The sequence below is a fragment of the Triturus cristatus genome, chromosome 10 (assembly GCF_964204655.1).
Source record: "Triturus cristatus chromosome 10, aTriCri1.1, whole genome shotgun sequence".
Taxonomy (NCBI): Eukaryota; Metazoa; Chordata; class Amphibia; order Caudata; family Salamandridae; genus Triturus; species Triturus cristatus.
The window spans coordinates 834559098-834580102 of NC_140593.1; the positions used below are offsets into that span (position 1 = coordinate 834559098).

The 21005-nt window shown below is 50.2% G+C and overlaps 1 protein-coding gene across 1 annotated transcript in view; it reads right to left on the reverse strand.

Moving 5' to 3' along the window:
* Nucleotides 1-21005, reverse strand: part of TRAP1 (TNF receptor associated protein 1) — a 204799-nt gene that overhangs the window by 176307 nt on the left and 7487 nt on the right. Inside the window, exons 2-3 of the mRNA XM_085628450.1 lie at nucleotides 18129-18299; nucleotides 17710-17792 (exon numbers count right to left, since the gene is read on the reverse strand). Coding sequence (XP_085484576.1) covers nucleotides 17710-17792; nucleotides 18129-18299 — 254 coding nt within the window. The remainder of the gene's footprint in view (nucleotides 1-17709; nucleotides 17793-18128; nucleotides 18300-21005) is intronic.

Below are 21005 nucleotides of genomic sequence, written 5' to 3' on the forward strand. Positions count from 1 at the left end.
AAGGGGACTTTATCCCCCAACTTAAACCGTGCCACAGGGCGTGTTTGCACATGTCACCTCAGGCCCTTCCTCCCTTCACCACTGTGCAAACGCACCCCGTGACGCGTTTTAAGAGGTAGTTTTAATCCCCCTGCCCTATTATGTACTAGGGCCTTACAGAGGAGGTCATGCTAATCACAGGGGTACCCCAACGCATAATGTTCCCTAGTGTATGTAGGTTTTCACTGTATTCTAAGTGTCTTTTAGCATAGCACTGGCTCTAGGCCTGGTTAGTCAGTTACCACCAGTACCCGTCTGAAAAAGTTGTGGGCACAGGATGATTTTGTAACAAGGCCTCTTTCTGCTCCTCTGTTGGTTCTTTCTGCACGTCTTGCTTCTTCCTGCAATTTTCTTCATCTTTGTGGACTTCTGTTGCCTCCATCTGCATTTCTTTTGCTTCTTTCTGTGCGTTTTTTAGGTCTCGGCTCGAAGGCTGCGCTTGCGCAGTCTCGCTCCGAGATTTAATGTTTTGGAGAAGAGGGGCTTGAACCTGCCCCTCTTCTCCCCTCTTCTCCATTGGCTGGCCTCTTGAATGTTGGCCAGCCATTGGAGAAGAGGTTTGTCTCTCCAAACAGGCCCCGTCCTTTTCGGATTCGGGGGCGTGTTTTTTGCTACTTTTCTCATAATCTCCTCCAGCCAATGGCAAGAGGAGAGAAAAGAAAAACACGCCCCCCGAATCCGGAAACGCCGCTGCGTTTCTCTGAGGCATTTCTGCTTTGCCTCGGAGAAAGGCGGTGGTGTGCTCGTCCTCTCCCCTGCAGACTCGAGTCTTAGGCGTGCTCTCTAGGAACGGACCACAAGCCCCGGATCACACACCCCACACGCACACAAGCTGCAACCCTCGCACAGATGAGGATGTTATATTTGCCTTAGCGCCGGTAATTAGGGCTACCCTTCGTCCTGACAGCTGGAGTAATAGAAGCCGCCTCCAGAAGAGGGCAGATGAAGGAGGCCGTCTCTCAGGGCTGACTGGGGAGACATATTTTGATCTTCTGGTTAGTGGAATATCTTAACCAAACCGTGTCGCGAGGCTGTGACACTCCGAGCCCAGGAGGGGACGACACCAGCCTGCCCCACGCACGGGAGTCCACGCCACGGCACTCCCTTGAACCCTGCGCTCACACGTCGCGAAAGTGTCTCAAATGTTTCTCATGCACACGTCTGACCTCTGTTATGTATGCTTTGGTTTACTCCCGCGTATGTTTTTTTTTACTTAGAGCTTTACATTGTAAGGTGTCACCTTTTTCTGTATATTGTATAGTATCCGATTGGGGGTTGGCATTCGGGCGAGAGTGGTGGCGGTGCTATGAAGAACTGGGTGTGGGAGTGTCTTCCACGTTCACACCGAACACTTACAAGGACACCACGTACACGTTGTCCATGTATTTATAGCATTAACGTCGGATTTGTAAGCTGACACGCACATTGTGTGTTCTTAGACAAATTACCTTTGCTCCCGGTCAGCCAGACCACTTAACTGTCACACATCAGGAACTTGTAGAAGTAAAAATACCGCAATGAAGCACTGCAATGAAAAACGGAGAATGTTGTTTTAAATGTACCTACTGGGGGGCGCAGTCGAGCAAACACTGCTAGTCGGAGTTTGGGTTTTATTTTTCAAACAACTCCACGGAGATTAATGTTTTGACATTTCCAGGTGAAAAGTGATTAGACGGTCTCCGGTGAAGTATTTTCTAACTGCTGCAGCGATTCTCTGCCTTAGGGTAGAGCTGCTACGCGCGCTTCAGAATTAGACAGTTTTAGCGCCTACTTTTGCGCCTACCGTTGGTACGCGCATTCAAAGAGCTACATTGCCACATGTGCAAATATCCCGGGGCTGAATGACTATACCCAACTCAACTTTCCCAGTCTGGAGAGAAAACAGCCACGAGAACTATCCATAAGAGAGAAAAGCGCAAACGAAAATACCGTAGCTTTGTCTGCTGGGAGGCGCAAATTCAGAGCCGTAAAGAAGGCATGCGCCTAGAATATTTCCCCAAAAGCGCTGTGTTCCTTGGAGGTGATATTTCGATGTGGTCTGTGCTTGACCACCACCCTCTCCCCCTGCAGACTCGAGTCCTAGGCGTGCTCTCTAGGAACGGACCACAAGCCCCGGATCCTAGTCTTCCACGAGGAGGGGTCCTTCTTCGGTGCCACGAGGGCTCAACGCACCCATCATGCTGCTGGGGAGGAAAACTTCAGTAGCAGCTGGCAGGAGGACTCCTGGCGTCTAGAAAGAGCTGTTTCGTGTATATGGATTTTGGGAATGCCAAGGAACACGTTCCAGCCTTAGAGATGCGAAGGTGTGCTAGGGGTTGAGAGTGAGACACCAACTGCAGAATAAAACTACCACTTCTAATCTCTGCTTCCCCAATAGCACGGCGTGTGATCTTGGTCAATTCGATTTCATTTTTCTCTATTTCGGCTCCTTTCGCTGCCAGATTAGGAGTGCTTGGAATGAAAAGAACGCAAATGCTATAAGCGCTATATTACAACTGCACAATGATGCCGAAGTAAGTACACAGCAAAGACACTCCAGGTGCCACTGGACGTGCCACACATTTTATGAATAAAGTTCGGAGGAGGGAATCGCGCGCGGCAAAACCCATCCATTCACACTCGCAAAGAATGAAGGGGGTTACCACCTCCAAGTTGGTGTGCCCCCAGCAGAGCTTCCTGAGGGACCAGGCGATTAAGTGTGAGTTGTTGCCAAGACACCAGGGTGCCTCGAGGACGAACCAGCGGCGGATAAAGGTGCACGAAGCGCTAAACCTGGGAGTGCTGCCCGCCCGCTGAGGCACCGTCTGCGCAGCTAGCCTGACCTGTGAGGTAAGTGCCCATGGGTATCTCCCTGTGCCCCCTGCACACCTGGATTCAGTGTGGTACTGCGACGATAGTGCTTCGTGGTACAAAAATCCATAGAAGTGTCCTGACTCACACGCATATTTACAGTCACCGTTACAAGCGCTTGCACTTAAGGGTGGTACCCTCGGAACTGTGTAAAGGTATAGTGCACTATAACTGTGCTTTTCAGTCACGGTTATGCGCCCATGTGCTCCGGAGTCGTACCTCAGGGAGACACTTGAGAGAGGCAGTGCTCTATAAAAGTGTTCATATTCACACGTAGTCACTGAGAGGCACATCTACGCCGGGGGGCTCCTGTGTAGCGGTATGGTGCTCGAGATATGGGTCTCTGGTCACTGCTGCGCATGTGCTTCAGAGTCGTTCGTCAGGGAGACACTTTAGAGAGGTAGTGCTTTATAAATGTGTTCACATAAACACTGAGGCACGCGACTACTCCTGGATGCTCCTGTGTAGAGGTATAGTGCTCGAGAGATGTTTCTCCGGTCGCTGCTGCGCATGTGCTCGTGATTGTACCTCATGGAGACACCTTAGAGAGGTAGCGCTCTATAAAAGTGTTCACATTCACACTGTCACTATGAGGCGCGCGGATACTCCGGGGTGCTCCCGTGTAGGGTTATAGTGCTCGAGGGATATGTTTCCGGTCACTGTTACGAATGTGCTCCAGAGTCGTACCTCATAGAGACACCTTAGACAGGTAACGCTCTATAAAAGTGTTCACATTCACACTGAGTCACTGTGAGGCACGCATCTAATTGGGGTGCCTCTCAGTAGAGGTATAGTGCTTGAGATACGTCTCTCCAGCCACTGCTGCGCAGGTACTCCAGAGTCATACCTCAGGGAGACACCTTAGACAGGTAGCGCTCTATAAAAGTGTTCACATTCACAATTAGTCACTGTGAGGCGTGCGTACTACTCCGTGGTGCTACCTCAAGGAGGCTGAGTGGAGAGGCATAGTGTCTTTACTGCTGTGCACATCCTTGCACACGACAGTGGTTCCCCGGAGACGGTGCGGTGCAGTGCACTACAGTAGTGTTTTCACTCTCACGCTAGCTCAGCTCCAGCGGGCACGGAGCTGGCACAATCGTGTCTCGCGGAGGGGGAAGAGACCTGGTATGTGAATGGACGGGGGGTGGGGTTAGGGTGCTCTCGCAGACGATACTAGACAGCAGGGTACGGCCCCAGCATAGGAACACACGAGAAAACGAGCAGGGGCAGTTACCACACAGACGTAGAATATTATACACTATGTACACGTATACTGACACGATTACATATAGTATGCCATATACACACCTACATGTATGTACACGTGCGCACAAAGGCCAATTCACATAAACACAAGTACGTACACCCGTTGAAATGCTTATATACACATACATATGTATACAGAATGTGTGTGCAAATACACACACATACATGTAATACAGAAATCGGAAATTATCTTCAATGTGCAATACTTAGCGTGCAAACTGTTGTCATGCGTGGCCCCAGCTCACAGAGGGCACACACGAGGCAGATAGATAGATAGTTTATTAGCATGGTTATAAAAAAAACATTGCAATACGATAAAACAGCATATACGATCGTTAATAAATATAATGTTAATAAAAAGACATTTACACATTCATATTTCTTATAAACTATGGCGACTGAGAAGTAGCTCATCGTAAAAGTTCGGTTTTTGCTTTAGCACATGTTAGAGGGAGCAATGTTCTCAGTTCCAGCCTGCTTCTTCACATCACGCCTGATGCCAAGGCTGAAGCAAAGTGCTCTTAGTGCAAAAAGTGCTTATGTGCTTATTAAAGTGCTGATCACATATTTCAACCCGGCATAATTTACTTGTTGTAGGTGGCGTTTATTAGGGCTAATGTGAGAATTGAAAACTGCCCCATTCCAAATGCGGTCTGCATAGTAAATAAAAGTGAAATTGGTCCTAAAAGACTGACGGTGGTCAGGTTCACGTCCTTTGTACTGCCAGTTTTTTCCCCACCAGTCTCAGGAACTTCACTAAACAGCAATTCGGCTGAGGGACACCAGGTGTAAAGCAGGCCAGCAAATAACAATGCAGTTTCTTTAAATGTTTTAAAAACAAAAACATAAACAAAAATAATGTCATGAGCAATGCCAATAGCTCTAACTTTAACAATGCCAAGACCATTGCATTGTAAATGCTGGTTTCTTCTTTCTTCACATGTTCTACCTCTGGAGGCATAGTTAGAAATTAGCATTTAAAAAACCTTAGAAATTCACTGAAAAAAACATAGGTTTTAGGGAAAGTTATAGTTAGTTGGACATTTCTCTCGTACAAAACCATAGAAATTCCCCTGTTATAGTAAGTTCAGCTAACTATAACTCGCGCCCCCGCAATGCACTGCTGATAACGTCACATAATACATCACTCATGACATGGTCAGTGACATCACTGATGACATCTTAAATGACATCACTAATGACACCATCCATGTGATAAATTGATGCATCTTCTCACACCCTAATATAACCTTTGATACACCCACTCGAAATTACAGACTGCCATTCTCAAAGCCAGACACTCCAATATCAATAACTACATACCCACTCACTGATTCTTAGGTTTACACACACATCCACTCACTCACCCGTACAGTCACTCATACTTATGGTCACTCAGTACAGGACTATCATATGCACTCATACACCTACATAGAAACTCACACCACCACTCATCCATAGAGGTACTCACACACCTAGTCAGTCATGCAAATAATTAATCATACTGCCATTTACTCACCGATACAGTTATACACACACCAGCTCACTTACTCATACAAATACTAGCACATACTTATGCTCTTATACAATCACTGATACAAGCACAGACTCATCCATACAGCCACTCTCACAATCACACACTCTCACTTATAGCCATTTATATACTCCAACACACATATATACAGCCTTTCACATATGTAGTTACTAACACATATACAACTGAGATATACATTCACTCACTAACACACCCATACACATACTCACCTACCCATACAGTCCATCACAGATGCACTCTTGAAACCATGCACCCAGTGAATCACCCACTCACACATCTATGTACAGAGTCACACACACCCCACCCACAAAAACACTCAGGCACCCATACAGATACTCAGACAACCAATCAATAACCCATATAGACACTCATGTAGCTATTCGCAAACCCATGCAGCTGCGTACACACCAACAGACACACAGATACAGACATTCACACAGTTTACTCACTAACCCATGCATTCAGTAAGATAAGTTTAATCACTCACTTATAGTCAGTCACGCACCTATTAAATCATCCATTCAGACACTTATACACCCACTCATTCAATACGCCTTTCCCTATATATATTAAACATATTTAAACTTTACAGAAACACACAGTCACTGGATGATGTCATCAGTGATGTCATTTGAGATGTCATCAGTGATGTCACTGACCATGTCATGAGTGAAGTAATATGTGACGTAATCAGCAGTGCATTGTGGGGGCGCGAGTTATAGTTAGCTGAACTAAATATAACGGGGGAATTTCTATGGTTTTGTACGAGTGAAATGTCCAACTAACTATAACTCTTCCTAAAACCTATGTTTTTTTCAGTGAATTTCTAAGGTTTTTTAAATGCTAATTTCTAACTATAACGTACCTGAGACCTATGTTTTTTTCAGTGAATATATATCTCCACGATCACTCTAATAAACACCAGCACTCTCGGGGGGTAAATCCTCAGTCCGGATTTATTGGCACAAAAACTTACATTTTTAATGCCAATAAATCCGGACTGAGGATTTACCCCCCAAGAGTGCTGGTTTTTATTCGAGTGAGCGTGGAGATTGTACACGAGACTGCCATCGCGTACCAAGCACCCGCTACCGAGTGCGCGGGCAGACGGCAGAAACGAGGAGCGTTGACATATATATTTATCTATCGAAAGACGAATTTACCTATCTACAGAAAAAACATCCATGGATCCCCACTATTGTATCACCTCCCAAAGATCCATCAAAATGCCACCAGTCCACCAGGGAGACCAATAGTCTCTTCAATAGGAGGCCTGACAGAAAACTTGTCTAGATACGTGAACCATTTTTTTATCTCCTCTATTGTTACAGTTGACATCAAATACACGTGACACTAAAGATTTTTTAAGACAGATTCAGGGGATTGAATGGGAACCAGATTTCATTATGAGAACTCTAGACATATCCAGTCTATACACGAGCATCAGGCACACCGATGGACTCAAGGCGGTGAAATACTTTTTGAAAGGGTGACCCCTAAGATTCTTGGAACACAACATGATTATCGCATTCATATCGTTGTGCCTAAATAACAATATTTTTCTGTTCCAAGAGCAGAGATACAGACAGGTACAGGGGACAGCGATGGGCACCTGCTTCACCCCCAGCTACACAAATTTATTCGTGGGCTGGTGGGAGAAGCGGGTGGCCTGGACCGACACGCAAAAAGACTGGGTGGATCACATAGTCTGCTGGAGGAGATATATTGATGACCTCTTCATTATATGGAGAGGGTAGATGGAAAAAGCCAATCAATATATCTCCTCCCTTAACACTAATGAGCTGAACCTACAATTCACAGGGGAAATGAGCACAGCACAGGTTAGTTTCCTAAACCTAAGGGTTTTTGTGGAGTCTAATGTAATACATACAGCTCTCTACAGAAAGAAAACAGCAGGGAATTCAGTGCTACATAGGAAGAGCAGTCACCCCACGAGTTTGATACGCAGTATTCCCTACGGGGAATTACTGAGAATCAAACAGAACAGCTCAAGAGAGGAAGATTACAATCAAGCAGCAAAAGAGAGTCTGTAATGATTCAGAGCCAGGGGATACGCGGAAAAATTTCTATAAAAAGCAGAAGAGAAGGTAGCGAAGAAGGAAAGGAGGGAACTACTACAGCAGGAAAGAACACAGATGACAGGAGTAGACATGGACAATAAATTTAGAATGATTACCAGCTATTCCAATGCAGCTCACAGAATCAGAACTATTTTACCTAGTAATTGGAAGATCCTTAAATCCGACATTATTATAGGAAAGGATCTTCCTATGGAACCTAGTATGACTTTTAGGAGAGCTAGGTCCATAAGGGATCAATTGGTAGAAAGCCACCTAGAAATCAGCAGAGCAGAAACAAGCTTACAAAGCCTTCATGGATCCTACCCATGTGGAAAATGCAGGGCCTGTGCCACAAGCAAAATAGTTATTAAATATAAACTATGAGATGATTCTAGAGAGAGATGCATCACAACGTTTATGACATGCAGTACCCCATATGTAGTTTACTGCTTGGTCTGTCCATGCGATCTTCGATACATGGGCAGTACCATTAACCCAGTAAAGATGAGAATCTTGGAACACCAAAGAGCCATAACGGGTAAGGACACGAACTACCCAGTTGCACGTCACTTTGCTAGCCATCATGAGAGCAATAGGTCACTCCTGCAATACTTCTTTTCGGATCATGTCCCGAGAAATATAAGAGGGGGCAACAGAGAGAGGTGTTTAAGACGACTGGAATCGCGTTACATCGTAGACTTACAGACAAAGCACCCAGGAAGTCTAAATAGTGGGTGTTGGACCCGGCCTCGTAGAAAGGCCCTCCGTGCCCCCGCACCACCGAAACCTGGTGCCTGCAGCCCAAGCACGCGGCCCAGCCGACCTTTCCCACCAGGACACCTGCACCAACCCCGGACATCCCCGTCCATGGCCTCCCTCCTTTCGGCCACCCCGGGCCCGCGTGCCCACTCCCTGCAACAAGATGGCCGCCCGGCCCCAGCGCGACCCGGGCCTCGAGGCGCCACTCCGGCTGGAGGACATCACGCTTCCAGGGGATGAGAGAGGGAGGAGCAGTTTCTATCGCACCTCTGAACTCCCCTGGGACGATGGGTTTCGATCGGCCCTCCGGCCTCCCTGCGAGCTGGCTCCGTGCCTGCTGGGTGTCTGGGACTCCTCCCGACCCGGCCCTGAAAGGATCAAAAAGACAATAGCAGGAAACCCCGACAAGCGGCCCCCAGGTGACAAGACCCCTGCCTGCGCAGACTCCGGACATCAAAGCGGGGTCGACCTATAACAAGGGGTGCTCTGAGACTGTCCGGCAGATTCGACGCTGGAACAACGAGAGCCTGCTGACGTGGTCGCGGCTCCTGGAACTGGAACCTACCTGAGCCCTGCTGAGTGACTCGCGGCTCCCTGAAGATCGTAAGACTTCCGAACTTGTACCTGAGCCCTGCTGAGTGACTCGCGGCTCCCTGAAGATCGTAAGACCTCCGAACTTGTACCTGAGCCCCGCTGAGTGACTCGCGGCTCCCTGAAGATCGTAAGACCTCCGAACTTGTACCTGAGCCCTGCTGAGTGACTCGCGGCTCCCCGAAGATCGTAAGACCTCCGAACTTGTACCTGAGCCCTGCTGAGTGACTCGCGGCTCCCCCAGACTCTCACGGTCCCGCCGGACCCCGACTCCGACCACGTATCCCCCAGCTCGAGGATTGTGAGCTGTGCGCCGGATACGTCCCTGCTTTTGAACCGTTACCAGAGACTGTCCCGCTACCCCCTACCTTTCCGAGACTCTTGAGCCCGTGCTCACCCTGTACATATTTGCAGTGATACCTATTTGATAAAGCTTGTTTCTGAAGATACCCAGTGTGGTCTCCCTGTGTCGTGTGGTGCCAGAAGTACGATCCTAGTTGCGAGATTCCTCCCCCTGGGGAATCTCTCGCCCGTGCCCGGCTACAATACAACACGGGTGGGACTCAGGGAAGTCAGGACCCCTTTCCGGGCTCCTCTGAGGTCACCGTCTAACATTGGTGGCAAGCGACGGGATTCGGGCCCATCACCTAGAGATCGTACAGTGAACAACGGACGCACGACCAACAGAGATGGCAGAAGGAAGCGCCATGAGCTCCGCAGAAACCAACGCCAACAGAGTGTTCCAGGTGGAGCATCTGGAAGAATACACACACAAAGAGCTAAAACAATTTTGCAAAGAACTTAAAATAGCTACCACTGGCCTCAACACTAAGGAAGACTTGCAGAAAGCACTGAAAACTTGGGTGGAGACCGGGGCATCCCGCCCGGAAGGCACGGGGGAGCGCCCCGACAAAGCCGAACCCCCTCCAAGTGAAAGCAGCGACAATCAGGTGCAAGGCGTTGTACCAGACGGGGGCCTATCCCCGGGAGAACTCGCGGACAGAGAGAGACGCCGCAGTCATGAACTCGAGTTAGCTAAACTCAAAATCGAGGGCGAATTGAAGTTAGCGGAGAAAAAGCTAGCGGTAGAGCAAATGCGCGTACAAGGCGAACTGGAAGAAAAGAAGCTCCAACGGGAGCACGAAGGAAGAAAGCTCCAACTAGAGCACGAACGCAGCTTAAAAGAACTCGAGCTCAAGGCCCGAAATGAGGACGGGAGGCCCTCAGGGAACCGAGAGACGGCCCCCCCAGCGGAACAGAAGGTCCACATCCCCAAGGATGTGGTCAAAGAATATTATAAAAATGATGACATTCAGCAATGGTTTCGGGCCTACGAGGTCGCCATGACCTCCCATCGGATTCCACAGAAGGACTGGGGGGCGGGGTTGTGGGGGCGGTTTCTGAGCGAAGGAAGGGACACCCTGCTCGACCTACCCCTCTCCCTGCAGACCTCCTACAGCCACATGAAAGAGGCTCTCCTCACAAGATACGGCCTCACCCCAGAAATGTACCGCCAACGGTTCCGGGACTGCCGGAAGATCCCGGGCACCACCTGGGTGGAGTATGTAAACTTTTTTAGTCGGGCCTTCGATGGGTGGGTCAAGGGCAGCAAGGTCACCACCCTTGCCGAACTCACTGACCTCATGTTATGGGAACATCTGGCTGCGAACTGCTTCGTAGAGCTTCGTCAACATCTGCTGGATAGCAAGCTCACAGATCCCCGGAAGCTGGCTGTGGAGGCCGACCGCTGGACCAACACCCGGGTCTCCCGGGGCATGGTAGGAGAGTACCCCCGGACCAGTCAGGGACCACCCCGCCAGAGAGGGGGAGGGAACGAGGGAGGGCCGAGAGAGTCCCAGCCTAGCCCCCCGAAGACACCACCTCCACCTTTCCCGGCGCCCCCCCCACCAGTAACAGGGCCCCCTGGGAGACGAGGACACCGGGTGACCGTTACATGTTTTCGTTGCCAGAAAACCGGGCACTACGCCAATGACCCAGAATGCCCCATGGCCACCCAAGTCACCCCTGCGAGACAGATAGCCAACGTAGCCCTGGGGGAGGAGGTTGAGGAAGCCGAGGAGTGGGAACCCGCCGCTATGGCCCTAGTATCCCTGGGAGATAGGGAAATGATCCCTGGTAGCCTCCTACCGTCCAACACACAGAAATATGGGCAGCTCGTCAAGATCAATGGCCACCAGGTAGAGGCCCTGCGGGACACCGGGGCCAGTATCACCGGTGTCCTCAGGCACCTAGTTCCCGAGGAGCAGATCCTCCCCAATGTCTTTTGCCCCGTAATCTCTGCAGACAATAGGGAAAGTATGTGTCAGGTAGCCCTGGTGCCATTTGAGTGGGGAGGGGTGATAGGTAAACTCAAGGTGGCCGTAAGAACCTCCCAGCCGGTCGACTGCCTCTTAGGGAACGACCTGGAGAGTTCTCCCTGGAAGCACGTCGAGCGCAAGGCCCACCTAGGAATGATGGGACTCCCCGAGTGGGTGTGTGCCACCACCCGATCTATGACCGCCCGACTCACTCCCCGGAGAGAAGTCGAGAGCACCCCGGTCGAAGAAGCCCGTACCGTCCCCGCCGAGGGTCCTCCCGTTGCCCCATCAGAAGGGTCCGTCGCCAGCGACGAACCCGCACCATCCGACCCCGCCCCGGTCCCCGAGTTGGGGGATCTACCCGAGTTGGCCCATTGGCGCCACGAGGGCGGACCCACCCGGGAAGAATTTTGCCGGGAGCAAGCCACCTGTCCTTCCCTGGTCGGGCTGCGGCGCCAGGCCGAGGGCCAAGCCGCAGGTGACCAGACCGGAACGCACCGAATCTATTGGGAAAATAACATCCTGTATAGTGAGCAGAAATCAGTGGAGCTGGGATCCGGACGGGTACTGGTGGTACCCCTCCGCTTCCGGGATTTCCTCCTGGGCTTAGCCCACGATGTCCCCCTCGCCGGTCACCTGGGTCAGGACAAGACCTACAGACGTCTCGTGACCCATTTTTATTGGCCTAAGATGAAAGCAGCGGTAGAGGCACACTGCAAGTCCTGCCCCACGTGCCAAGCCAGTGGGAAGAGTGGGGGGAAGCGCAAGGCTCCCCTCCAACCCTTCCCGGTCGTCAGTACCCCCTTCGAACGAGTCGGAATCGACATCGTGGGGCCACTGGACCCCCCCACCTCCCAAGGCCACCGCTTCATCTTGGTCCTAGTAGACCACGCCACCCGCTATCCAGAGGCTATTCCCCTGCGCACCATTACGGCCCCCGTGGTGGGCCGGGCCCTGATGGGGATCTTTTCCAGGGTGGGTTTCCCCCGCGAGGTCGTGAGCGATCGCGGCACTAATTTTATATCAAGGTACATGACGTCCCTGTGGCAACAATGTGGGGTGTCCTATAAGTTCACCACCCCGTACCATCCCCAAGGGAACGGCCTAGTAGAGAGGTTTAATAGGACTTTGAAAGGGATGATCGCTGGCCTAGAAGAGCCCCTCCGGCGTAAGTGGGACGTCCTGCTCCCCTGCCTCTTGTTCGCTTACCGGGAGGTCCCCCAGAAGTCCTTAGGGTTCAGCCCGTTTGAATTACTCTATGGGCACCCCGTCCGAGGTCCCCTCAGTTTGGTTAAGGAAGGGTGGGAGGCAGCACCCCAGACCACCCCCCGAGATGTGTTCCAATATGTCCTGGCCCTCCGGAACCAGACCAGGAGGTTCTGAGAACTGGCCGAAGCCAACCTGGAGGCGAGTCAAGAAGAAATGAAGCGCTGGTACGACCAGAATGCTACTCTGGTCGAGTTCCAGCCGGGCCAGCAGGTGTGGGTCATGGCCCCCGTGAAGCCTGGCGCTCTCCAGGACCGATGGACTGGGCCCTACAAAGTGGTTGAGAGGAAGAGCCAAGTCACCTACTTGGTGGACGTCCAGTCGCCTCGGGATCCCCTCCGGGTCCTGCACGTGAACCGCCTCAAGCCTCACTTCGTGCGGACAGAACTGAGCCTCCTGCTGGCCACCGATGACGGGGCCGAAGATGAGTCGGATCCCCTCCCGGACCTCCTGTGTGTCAAGGAGCAGGATGGCTCCGTGGAGGGAGTGAACCTCTCCCCAGCCCTCACTGCCCAGCAACAAGCGGACTGCCGCCAACTCCTCAGACAATTTTCTGACCTCTTCTCCCTGACCCCCCGGGTCACCAACTGGTGTGTTCACGATGTGGACACCGGGGACAGCCCGCCGGTGAGACACCGAGCCTACCGGGTTCCTGACCGGGTCCGGTCCTGTATTCAAGCCGAAGTCTCGAAGATGTTGACCATGGGGGTGATCGAGCCCTCTGACAGTCCCTGGGCCAGCCCCGTGGTCCTGGTTCCGAAGGCAGCAGCCCCCGGTGTCGCCCCCGAGCTCCGGTTCTGCGTGGATTACCGGGGGCTCAATGACGTTACCCGAGCCGATGCCCACCCCATTCCACGAGCCGACGAGCTCATTGACCGACTAGGGGCCGCCCGGTTCCTCAGCACTTTCGACCTCACCTGCGGCTACTGGCAGATTGCGCTCACCGAAGGGGCCAAGGAGAGGTCTGCGTTCTCCACCCCCGATGGGCACTACCGCTTCCGCGTGATGCCCTTCGGGATGAAAAATGCCCCGGCCACTTTCCAGAGACTGGTAAATAGGGTCCTGGCCGGGCTAGAACAGTTCAGCGCGGCCTATCTGGACGACATCGCTGTCTTCAGTTCAGAGTGGAGTGAGCACCTCCAGCACCTCCGGAGAGTGCTAACCGCCCTGCGCCAGGCAGGCCTCACCATAAAAGCCAGCAAGTGCCAGATCGGGCAAGGATCCGTAGTCTACCTGGGGCACCAAGTCGGGAGTGGCCAGGTCGCTCCTCTACAGCCGAAGATCGACGCCATCCTGGCCTGGGACCCACCCATCACCCAAACAGAAGTCCGAGCCTTTCTGGGACTCACGGGCTACTACCGCCGATTCATTCAGGGGTATGGCAGCCTGGTCGGCCCTCTCACGGAACTCACGTCTAAAAAGCAGCCAAAGAAGGTGCAATGGACGGCTGCCTGCCAGGAAGCTTTCGATGCTCTAAAAAAGGCCATGTGCACGGCCCCCGTCCTCCAGGCTCCCGACTACACCAAGGAGTTCATAGTCCAGACCGATGCCTCCGAGCATGGCATTGGGGCCGTCCTGTCCCAAGTGAATGATCAAGGCCTAGACCAGCCCGTCGCCTTCCTCAGTCGGCGGCTGCTACCCCGAGAACAAAAGTGGAGCACCATAGAGCGCGAAGCCTTTGCCGTGGTCTGGGCACTCAAAAAACTACGACCCTACCTGTTCGGCACTCATTTCAGGGTCCAAACTGACCATCGGCCCTTGCGATGGCTCATGCAGATGCGAGGAGAAAACCCCAAGCTACTGCGGTGGTCAATCTCCCTCCAGGGAATGGACTTCACCGTAGAACACCGCCCTGGTACGGACCACGCCAACGCTGACGGCCTCTCCCGGTTCTTCCGCCTCAGCGAAGAGAACCCCCCAAGGTGATGGGCAGTTCTCTCCGGCTTTCAGCTGGGGGCGGGACGCGTGTTGGACCCGGCCTCGTAGAAAGGCCCTCCGTGCCCCCGCACCACCGAAACCTGGTGCCTGCAGCCCAAGCACGCGGCCCAGCCGACCTTTCCCACCAGGACACCTGCACCAACCCCGGACATCCCCGTCCATGGCCTCCCTCCTTTCGGCCACCCCGGGCCCGCGTGCCCACTCCCTGCAACAAGATGGCCGCCCGGCCCCAGCGCGACCCGGGCCTCGAGGCGCCACTCCGGCTGGAGGACATCACGCTTCCAGGGGATGAGAGAGGGAGGAGCAGTTTCTATCGCACCTCTGAACTCCCCTGGGACGATGGGTTTCGATCGGCCCTCCGGCCTCCCTGCGAGCTGGCTCCGTGCCTGCTGGGTGTCTGGGACTCCTCCCGACCCGGCCCTGAAAGGATCAAAAAGACAATAGCAGGAAACCCCGACAAGCGGCCCCCAGGTGACAAGACCCCTGCCTGCGCAGACTCCGGACATCAAAGCGGGGTCGACCTATAACAAGGGGTGCTCTGAGACTGTCCGGCAGATTCGACGCTGGAACAACGAGAGCCTGCTGACGTGGTCGCGGCTCCTGGAACTGGAACCTACCTGAGCCCTGCTGAGTGACTCGCGGCTCCCTGAAGATCGTAAGACCTCCGAACTTGTACCTGAGCCCTGCTGAGTGACTCGCGGCTCCCTGAAGATCGTAAGACCTCCGAACTTGTACCTGAGCCCCGCTGAGTGACTCGCGGCTCCCTGAAGATCGTAAGACCTCCGAACTTGTACCTGAGCCCTGCTGAGTGACTCGCGGCTCCCCGAAGATCGTAAGACCTCCGAACTTGTACCTGAGCCCTGCTGAGTGACTCGCGGCTCCCCCAGACTCTCACGGTCCTGCCGGACCCCGACTCCGACCACGTATCCCCCAGCTCGAGGATTGTGAGCTGTGCGCCGGATACGTCCCTGCTTTTGAACCGTTACCAGAGACTGTCCCGCTACCCCCTACCTTTCCGAGACTCTTGAGCCCGTGCTCACCCTGTACATATTTGCAGTGATACCTATTTGATAAAGCTTGTTTCTGAAGATACCCAGTGTGGTCTCCCTGTGTCGTGTGGTGCCAGAAGTACGATCCTAGTTGCGAGATTCCTCCCCCTGGGGAATCTCTCGCCAGTGCCCGGCTACAATACAACACGGGTGGGACTCAGGGAAGTCAGGACCCCTTTCCGGGCTCCTCTGAGGTCACCGTCTAACAGTGGGGAAGAGCTAGCAGTCCATTTGTGATCAAGGAAATAAAAATTAAAAATAAGGAATATATGTAACCTTCACTAGTGGGAGGATAGAACGAGGAAAAGAAATAATGAAGGGAGGAGAAAAATAAAAGATTTGCAGTTAGTATGTATAAATGAGAGAACACGTTAGATACCGATCTATAGAACAGCCTATTCAAGGCGAGATATAGTTTGGGGGAGCATGCCCATCAAGGGCTGTAATGACATGTTTTGCTACTGTAACAAATAGGAATAGAACAAATTTAAAGATTGCGGCGCTAAAAGTACTCAAGAGCACTTTATTAACCCCCTCTCTTTAGTCGCGTTGTAAGCATTGAAGGAAAGGACTGAAGGCCACCAGTACACCCATTGTTGTTTTTGCGATACATAACATTTACGAAAAGGGCGCCTTTGAGGGAGCTATCTTGGTAATGTTTTAAGTGAGCTCGTGAAGTGTTAGCGGCCCCGTGCTCCCCCTAAGCGTGAGGCCCAAGGCTGAGTATGATTTCACGTTGTAAGTTGGGCACAAGTGCGGCATGCGCAGAGCCGTTTTGTAGGTCTCCAGCTTCTTTAAGAAGGTGGCAGGACAGAGTGCAAGGCAGAGGGACAAGCATAGCGAGTGTAGAAAATAAGTGTAACTGTGAGCTACCGCCTCTGATGCAGGAAGCCAGGGTTCGAGCCTCGAGGTCGCGTCCACACCCTCTGATTCTGGGCAAATCACTTAATCTCCCCGTGCCTGAATGTGTAATGTAAATACGGTGGAGTGAAAAGCATATGCCTGAATGTGTAATGTAAATACGGTGCTATGTAAAGCGCTCCAATACCTTTGGGTCGAGTTCCCGCTATATAAATATGCAACAACAAAGCAGAGTAACAGCCATGGGGAGTGCAAAGCATGAGGAAAAGTGGTAGGAGAGAGTGCAGGACACAGTGACAGGGACGCTAATTGAACAACGCGGCCGTGCGTACGGTGCTATGTAAAGCGCTCCAATACCTTCGGGTCGAGTTCGCGCTATATAAATATGCAACAACAAAGCAGAGTAACAGCCATGGGAAGTGAAAAGCATGAGGAAAAGTGGTAGGAGAGAGTGCAGGACACATTCACAGGGACGCTAATTGAAACAAGCGGCCGTGAAAGTGATCGTGAACGAATATCAAAGCGGCCGTGCAGCAGCCAAAGTGAAAGTAATCGCCCTCTCAATAAGTCTCGCAGAGCATCGCTTACGCGATAGCTCAGGCGAGACCTAAAAAACAGTATTGTTGCCAAGTTTTGGAACACATGCCATTCTTCCTCTGTTGGAAGAAAACCTTAATACTAATCCAAGCTATTGAGGATCCCTTACAGAAACAAGTATCACTATGGAAATCAGATTGTTTCGGACCTGTGGGAATTCACTTTTCACCTTACATGAACACAATATCTTCTCTCATTCGATTCTCTACACTATTCGTGCAACACACTATGCTTATAGAACATGTTATTTTCCATCATTACATCTGACAACAGTCGGTAAAAGCACTGAAAGGCTAAGGAGATGCCTACAATATTATGCATGCAAATCGTTCCCCCACAACTCGCATGAGGCTGCTTGATTCCGCCTGCCCTCTTGCCCCCCAACTTAAATTTTACATTAATTAAAAAGTTAATCTTTGCATATGCTTGAATGCTACCATAGCAGGAGTGGGATATAGGAAAAGGAGTACACCTTTCATTAATGATAGCAGCTCTAGAGCTGCAAATGATGCGACATGCGCAAGACAACAATGACATACCTCTTTCTCAGAGTATAATGAACGTGCCACTATGTCCAGAAGTTTCTGTGTCTCTGCTTGGAACTCATGCTTGGAACAAGAACCTAACAAAAATAATTAAAGGTTACATTTCTCATCTGTATAGATTTTTCCTTTTGTGAGAATGAAGTTTGCCTAAGCTGACCAACATAACCATATGACTTAAGTCATAGCTCCATGTCTGCTTCACAAATTGACTCTCCCCAAGACAAAACATAATTCTACTGATCTCTTAGTATTTATTTATTACCTGCACTGCACTTGAGCTGCTTGGGAACCCGGGCATGAAAAAACTGGTCTATACTAGTTTTCAATTCAAAGGGCAAAAGTGTTCTGTTTATGCATACAGGATGAGGCGACAAAATACAAAATGACTCTGTCTTACTGCCATAGTATCTTACCTTGCACAGATTCAGAGTCACTGATAAGTGTGTGCAGGGGCTCCTCCTCTTTGCTCTCAGCGGTCTGAGTGCTGTAAGATTGTCGTGACTGTATTCCTAGAGCAGCAAGGCCACCATTTCTGATGCCAGAAAACTGGAGTCCCTGGGCTACAGGATGATGTTTTAATCCTCCTATATTAAGGAAAAAGGAAATAGAAAAATAAAGTACTCTTAAAGATGTATGTTAGAGCAGTTGATATAAGCTTGTGTTAGCAACAAGATATTGAAGCAAACCACATGAGTAATTTTCCTAATAAGTCTTTCTTCTTGTGGTCAAAGAGATGATCATCAACTTCTAATCAATGTTTACTGGGAATACTCACAAGGACCAAAGGGGATCAATACCTACATAGGTTTGCTGACTTGGCATTTGTATTGTTAAAATGTTCAATTGCTATGCCCTGGAAATCGCTAGTCTCCCCTGAAAAACTATGTTCGCTCGGTGAACTGCTTAAATGGGCGCATGCGGAAGTGGACGCCTTCACAGAAGCTCACTGTGATGGAACTGGGGGTATGAAATGGAATTTGTATGTCCGGAACCTGGAGGCACAGGATGATCTGCACCCTCCACGAAGACATACCCTACAGCTCCTTGTTTCAGTGTGCAGACTTAGATTGTATCTCCGATGCTATTTTTTTGTGTTGCTCTGCCTGGGATGCTAGTTGGCTTGCGGAGACGATACCTGTGGGGACATTTCTTTATGTAAAGCTTCAGTTTTTCCACCAAGACCTGGGACGGGTTCCACAATTTATTGTAAGATTGTAGCTCACCATTGCATTTCTGTTTTCTTTCTTCATTTTGTTTTTACTGCTTATGTTTTCTGCATTTGAAAACTAAATATATGAAGAAAAAGAAACCCTCTTCTAATCAATATATACCAAGGTAAATTCTAGAAAGGAGTCACCATGCATACAGGCTGCTTATTCATGTTATTCAATGTGAAACACCCCATTTAGTATTACAGTACTAGGACAACACCCACAAAATATAATTCAGCACCAACAGGCAATACACTGCTGAAATTCACTGTAGTAGGTAGAACGTTTATGAATCCAGTGTTTATACTTTCAGTGGGGGGCGGGGGGCATTTCAGCAGTTCACTACTCTGAATTTAAAAAGGTCTAGTTTAATCCAGCAGGATACAAAAAAAATATTTCTCCCGAATAGCTCGACAATTCTGGGTTTTAGATCTAAGGCATCAGCTTAAGCAGTTCACATTCCAGGGAAGTGCAGTGTACTGGCAGATTGGTTATCAGAAATTACAGCCATTGAACCTTCACCCTCTGGAGTAAAATTAGATTCAGACTTCCATTAACCCATAGTGCTTGATCTCTTTGCAGATTGGCTGCACATTGATCTTGAGGTCTTCTCCAGGTGGAGGCAAGATTCTAAGGCTGAGTCAACCAGTGTGTTTTAACATGACTTGAGTGATGGTCAGCTGTGTACCTTTCTCTCCTTTGCAATGATCAAGGAAATAGTGCCTAATGTCATTCAGAATTGAACTATAGTGGTGCTTGTGGGGTAGGTTTGTCAGAATCAGACAAAGTTTCTACTGATTAAAGCATTTGACTTCTGAGCCTACTGTAAGGCTCAGAAACACCGGAATATTAGTTGCAAGATACAAGGGGCCATGCCCTAATTCACAATGGACATCTGGAGGGAACCATGGCAGCTTCCTGATAAAAGAGCACAGGTTGTTTCTTTCACCTGAGCATTCTGGTAATCAGGTACCCAGATGGTCTCCTTTTGAGCAGGCTCAAATGCCTGATTATCTTACTTTTTTTTTTAACAGAACTTAGCAATGTTGACCGTCCTGTTGTTGCCTTTTAGAATGGTGTCACTCATGGCGATTTCGGATGAAGGAATGAGATCCTAGTGCATTTTGTGGCAATTCTCTATTGTATTTCTTCCAGTACGGCCTTCAGCGTGACTGAAAGAGTCACAAATGGGGCCAGACTGGGGACCCAAAGCAGACCTGCCAATTTTGTCAGACCGGCCCCCTCCTGCCCCAAGAGGAGGGGGGGGGGTGAATGCAAGATTGGAGCTCTGCTGCTTAACAAAACCGCCCCCCAGCACTGCTGCTATTGCAGCATCACTGCAAGGCCAGCCCCCGGTAACAAAACCACCCCCCACACTTCCAACCTCCCGTGCAAACACCCAATGACCCGCTATGGCCAGGCAGGCCCTGGTCACAAACGCTTTGTTTTTATATTTGCTCAGACGATCTACATTCAGATCACCCGGAGTGGATAACTTATTAGCTTCACTAAAGAGAGGTGTTAAAAAGTAGATTTTATGAGATGCCAAAGAATAAGTCAAATCTGTTTTTCTTACCTGAAATTGATTTTGTCACCCAGATTCTCATTTCTTATTGCAGAGAAATGTTGATTCGCAGAAGAGCAGCTTAAAAGTGACGTTATTATCGGTCAACAGAAAAGGCCTTACGTTCTACAAGACAATGCAGTTTAGTTATGCAGCGGGAACTTAAAAAGAGGACTAGTTCCTACGATCATATGACAAGCGGTGGTGTAATGGAAAATGTAGTTGGATAAATAAATCCTTTAGGGGTTTGTTTCTATTCAGTTTATATTCCTTAAGAAACTGACCACCATTTTCTGGTCTGTGTCATTTATAAAAATGCAACTTTACATCAGCTGCCTTCCAAAAGCTCTATAAATCTTTGCAAGTGTTTTTGTCATGCACTTGGAAAAGATGTTCACAGAAGAGCTCAGCGGTACAAAAGGGGGTGGTGATGGACGGAGCATCAGAACCAATCAAACACTCACCCCCAGTCAACTGATCTGGGTTTAATCCATCACCGTTCTTTAGCCCACTCT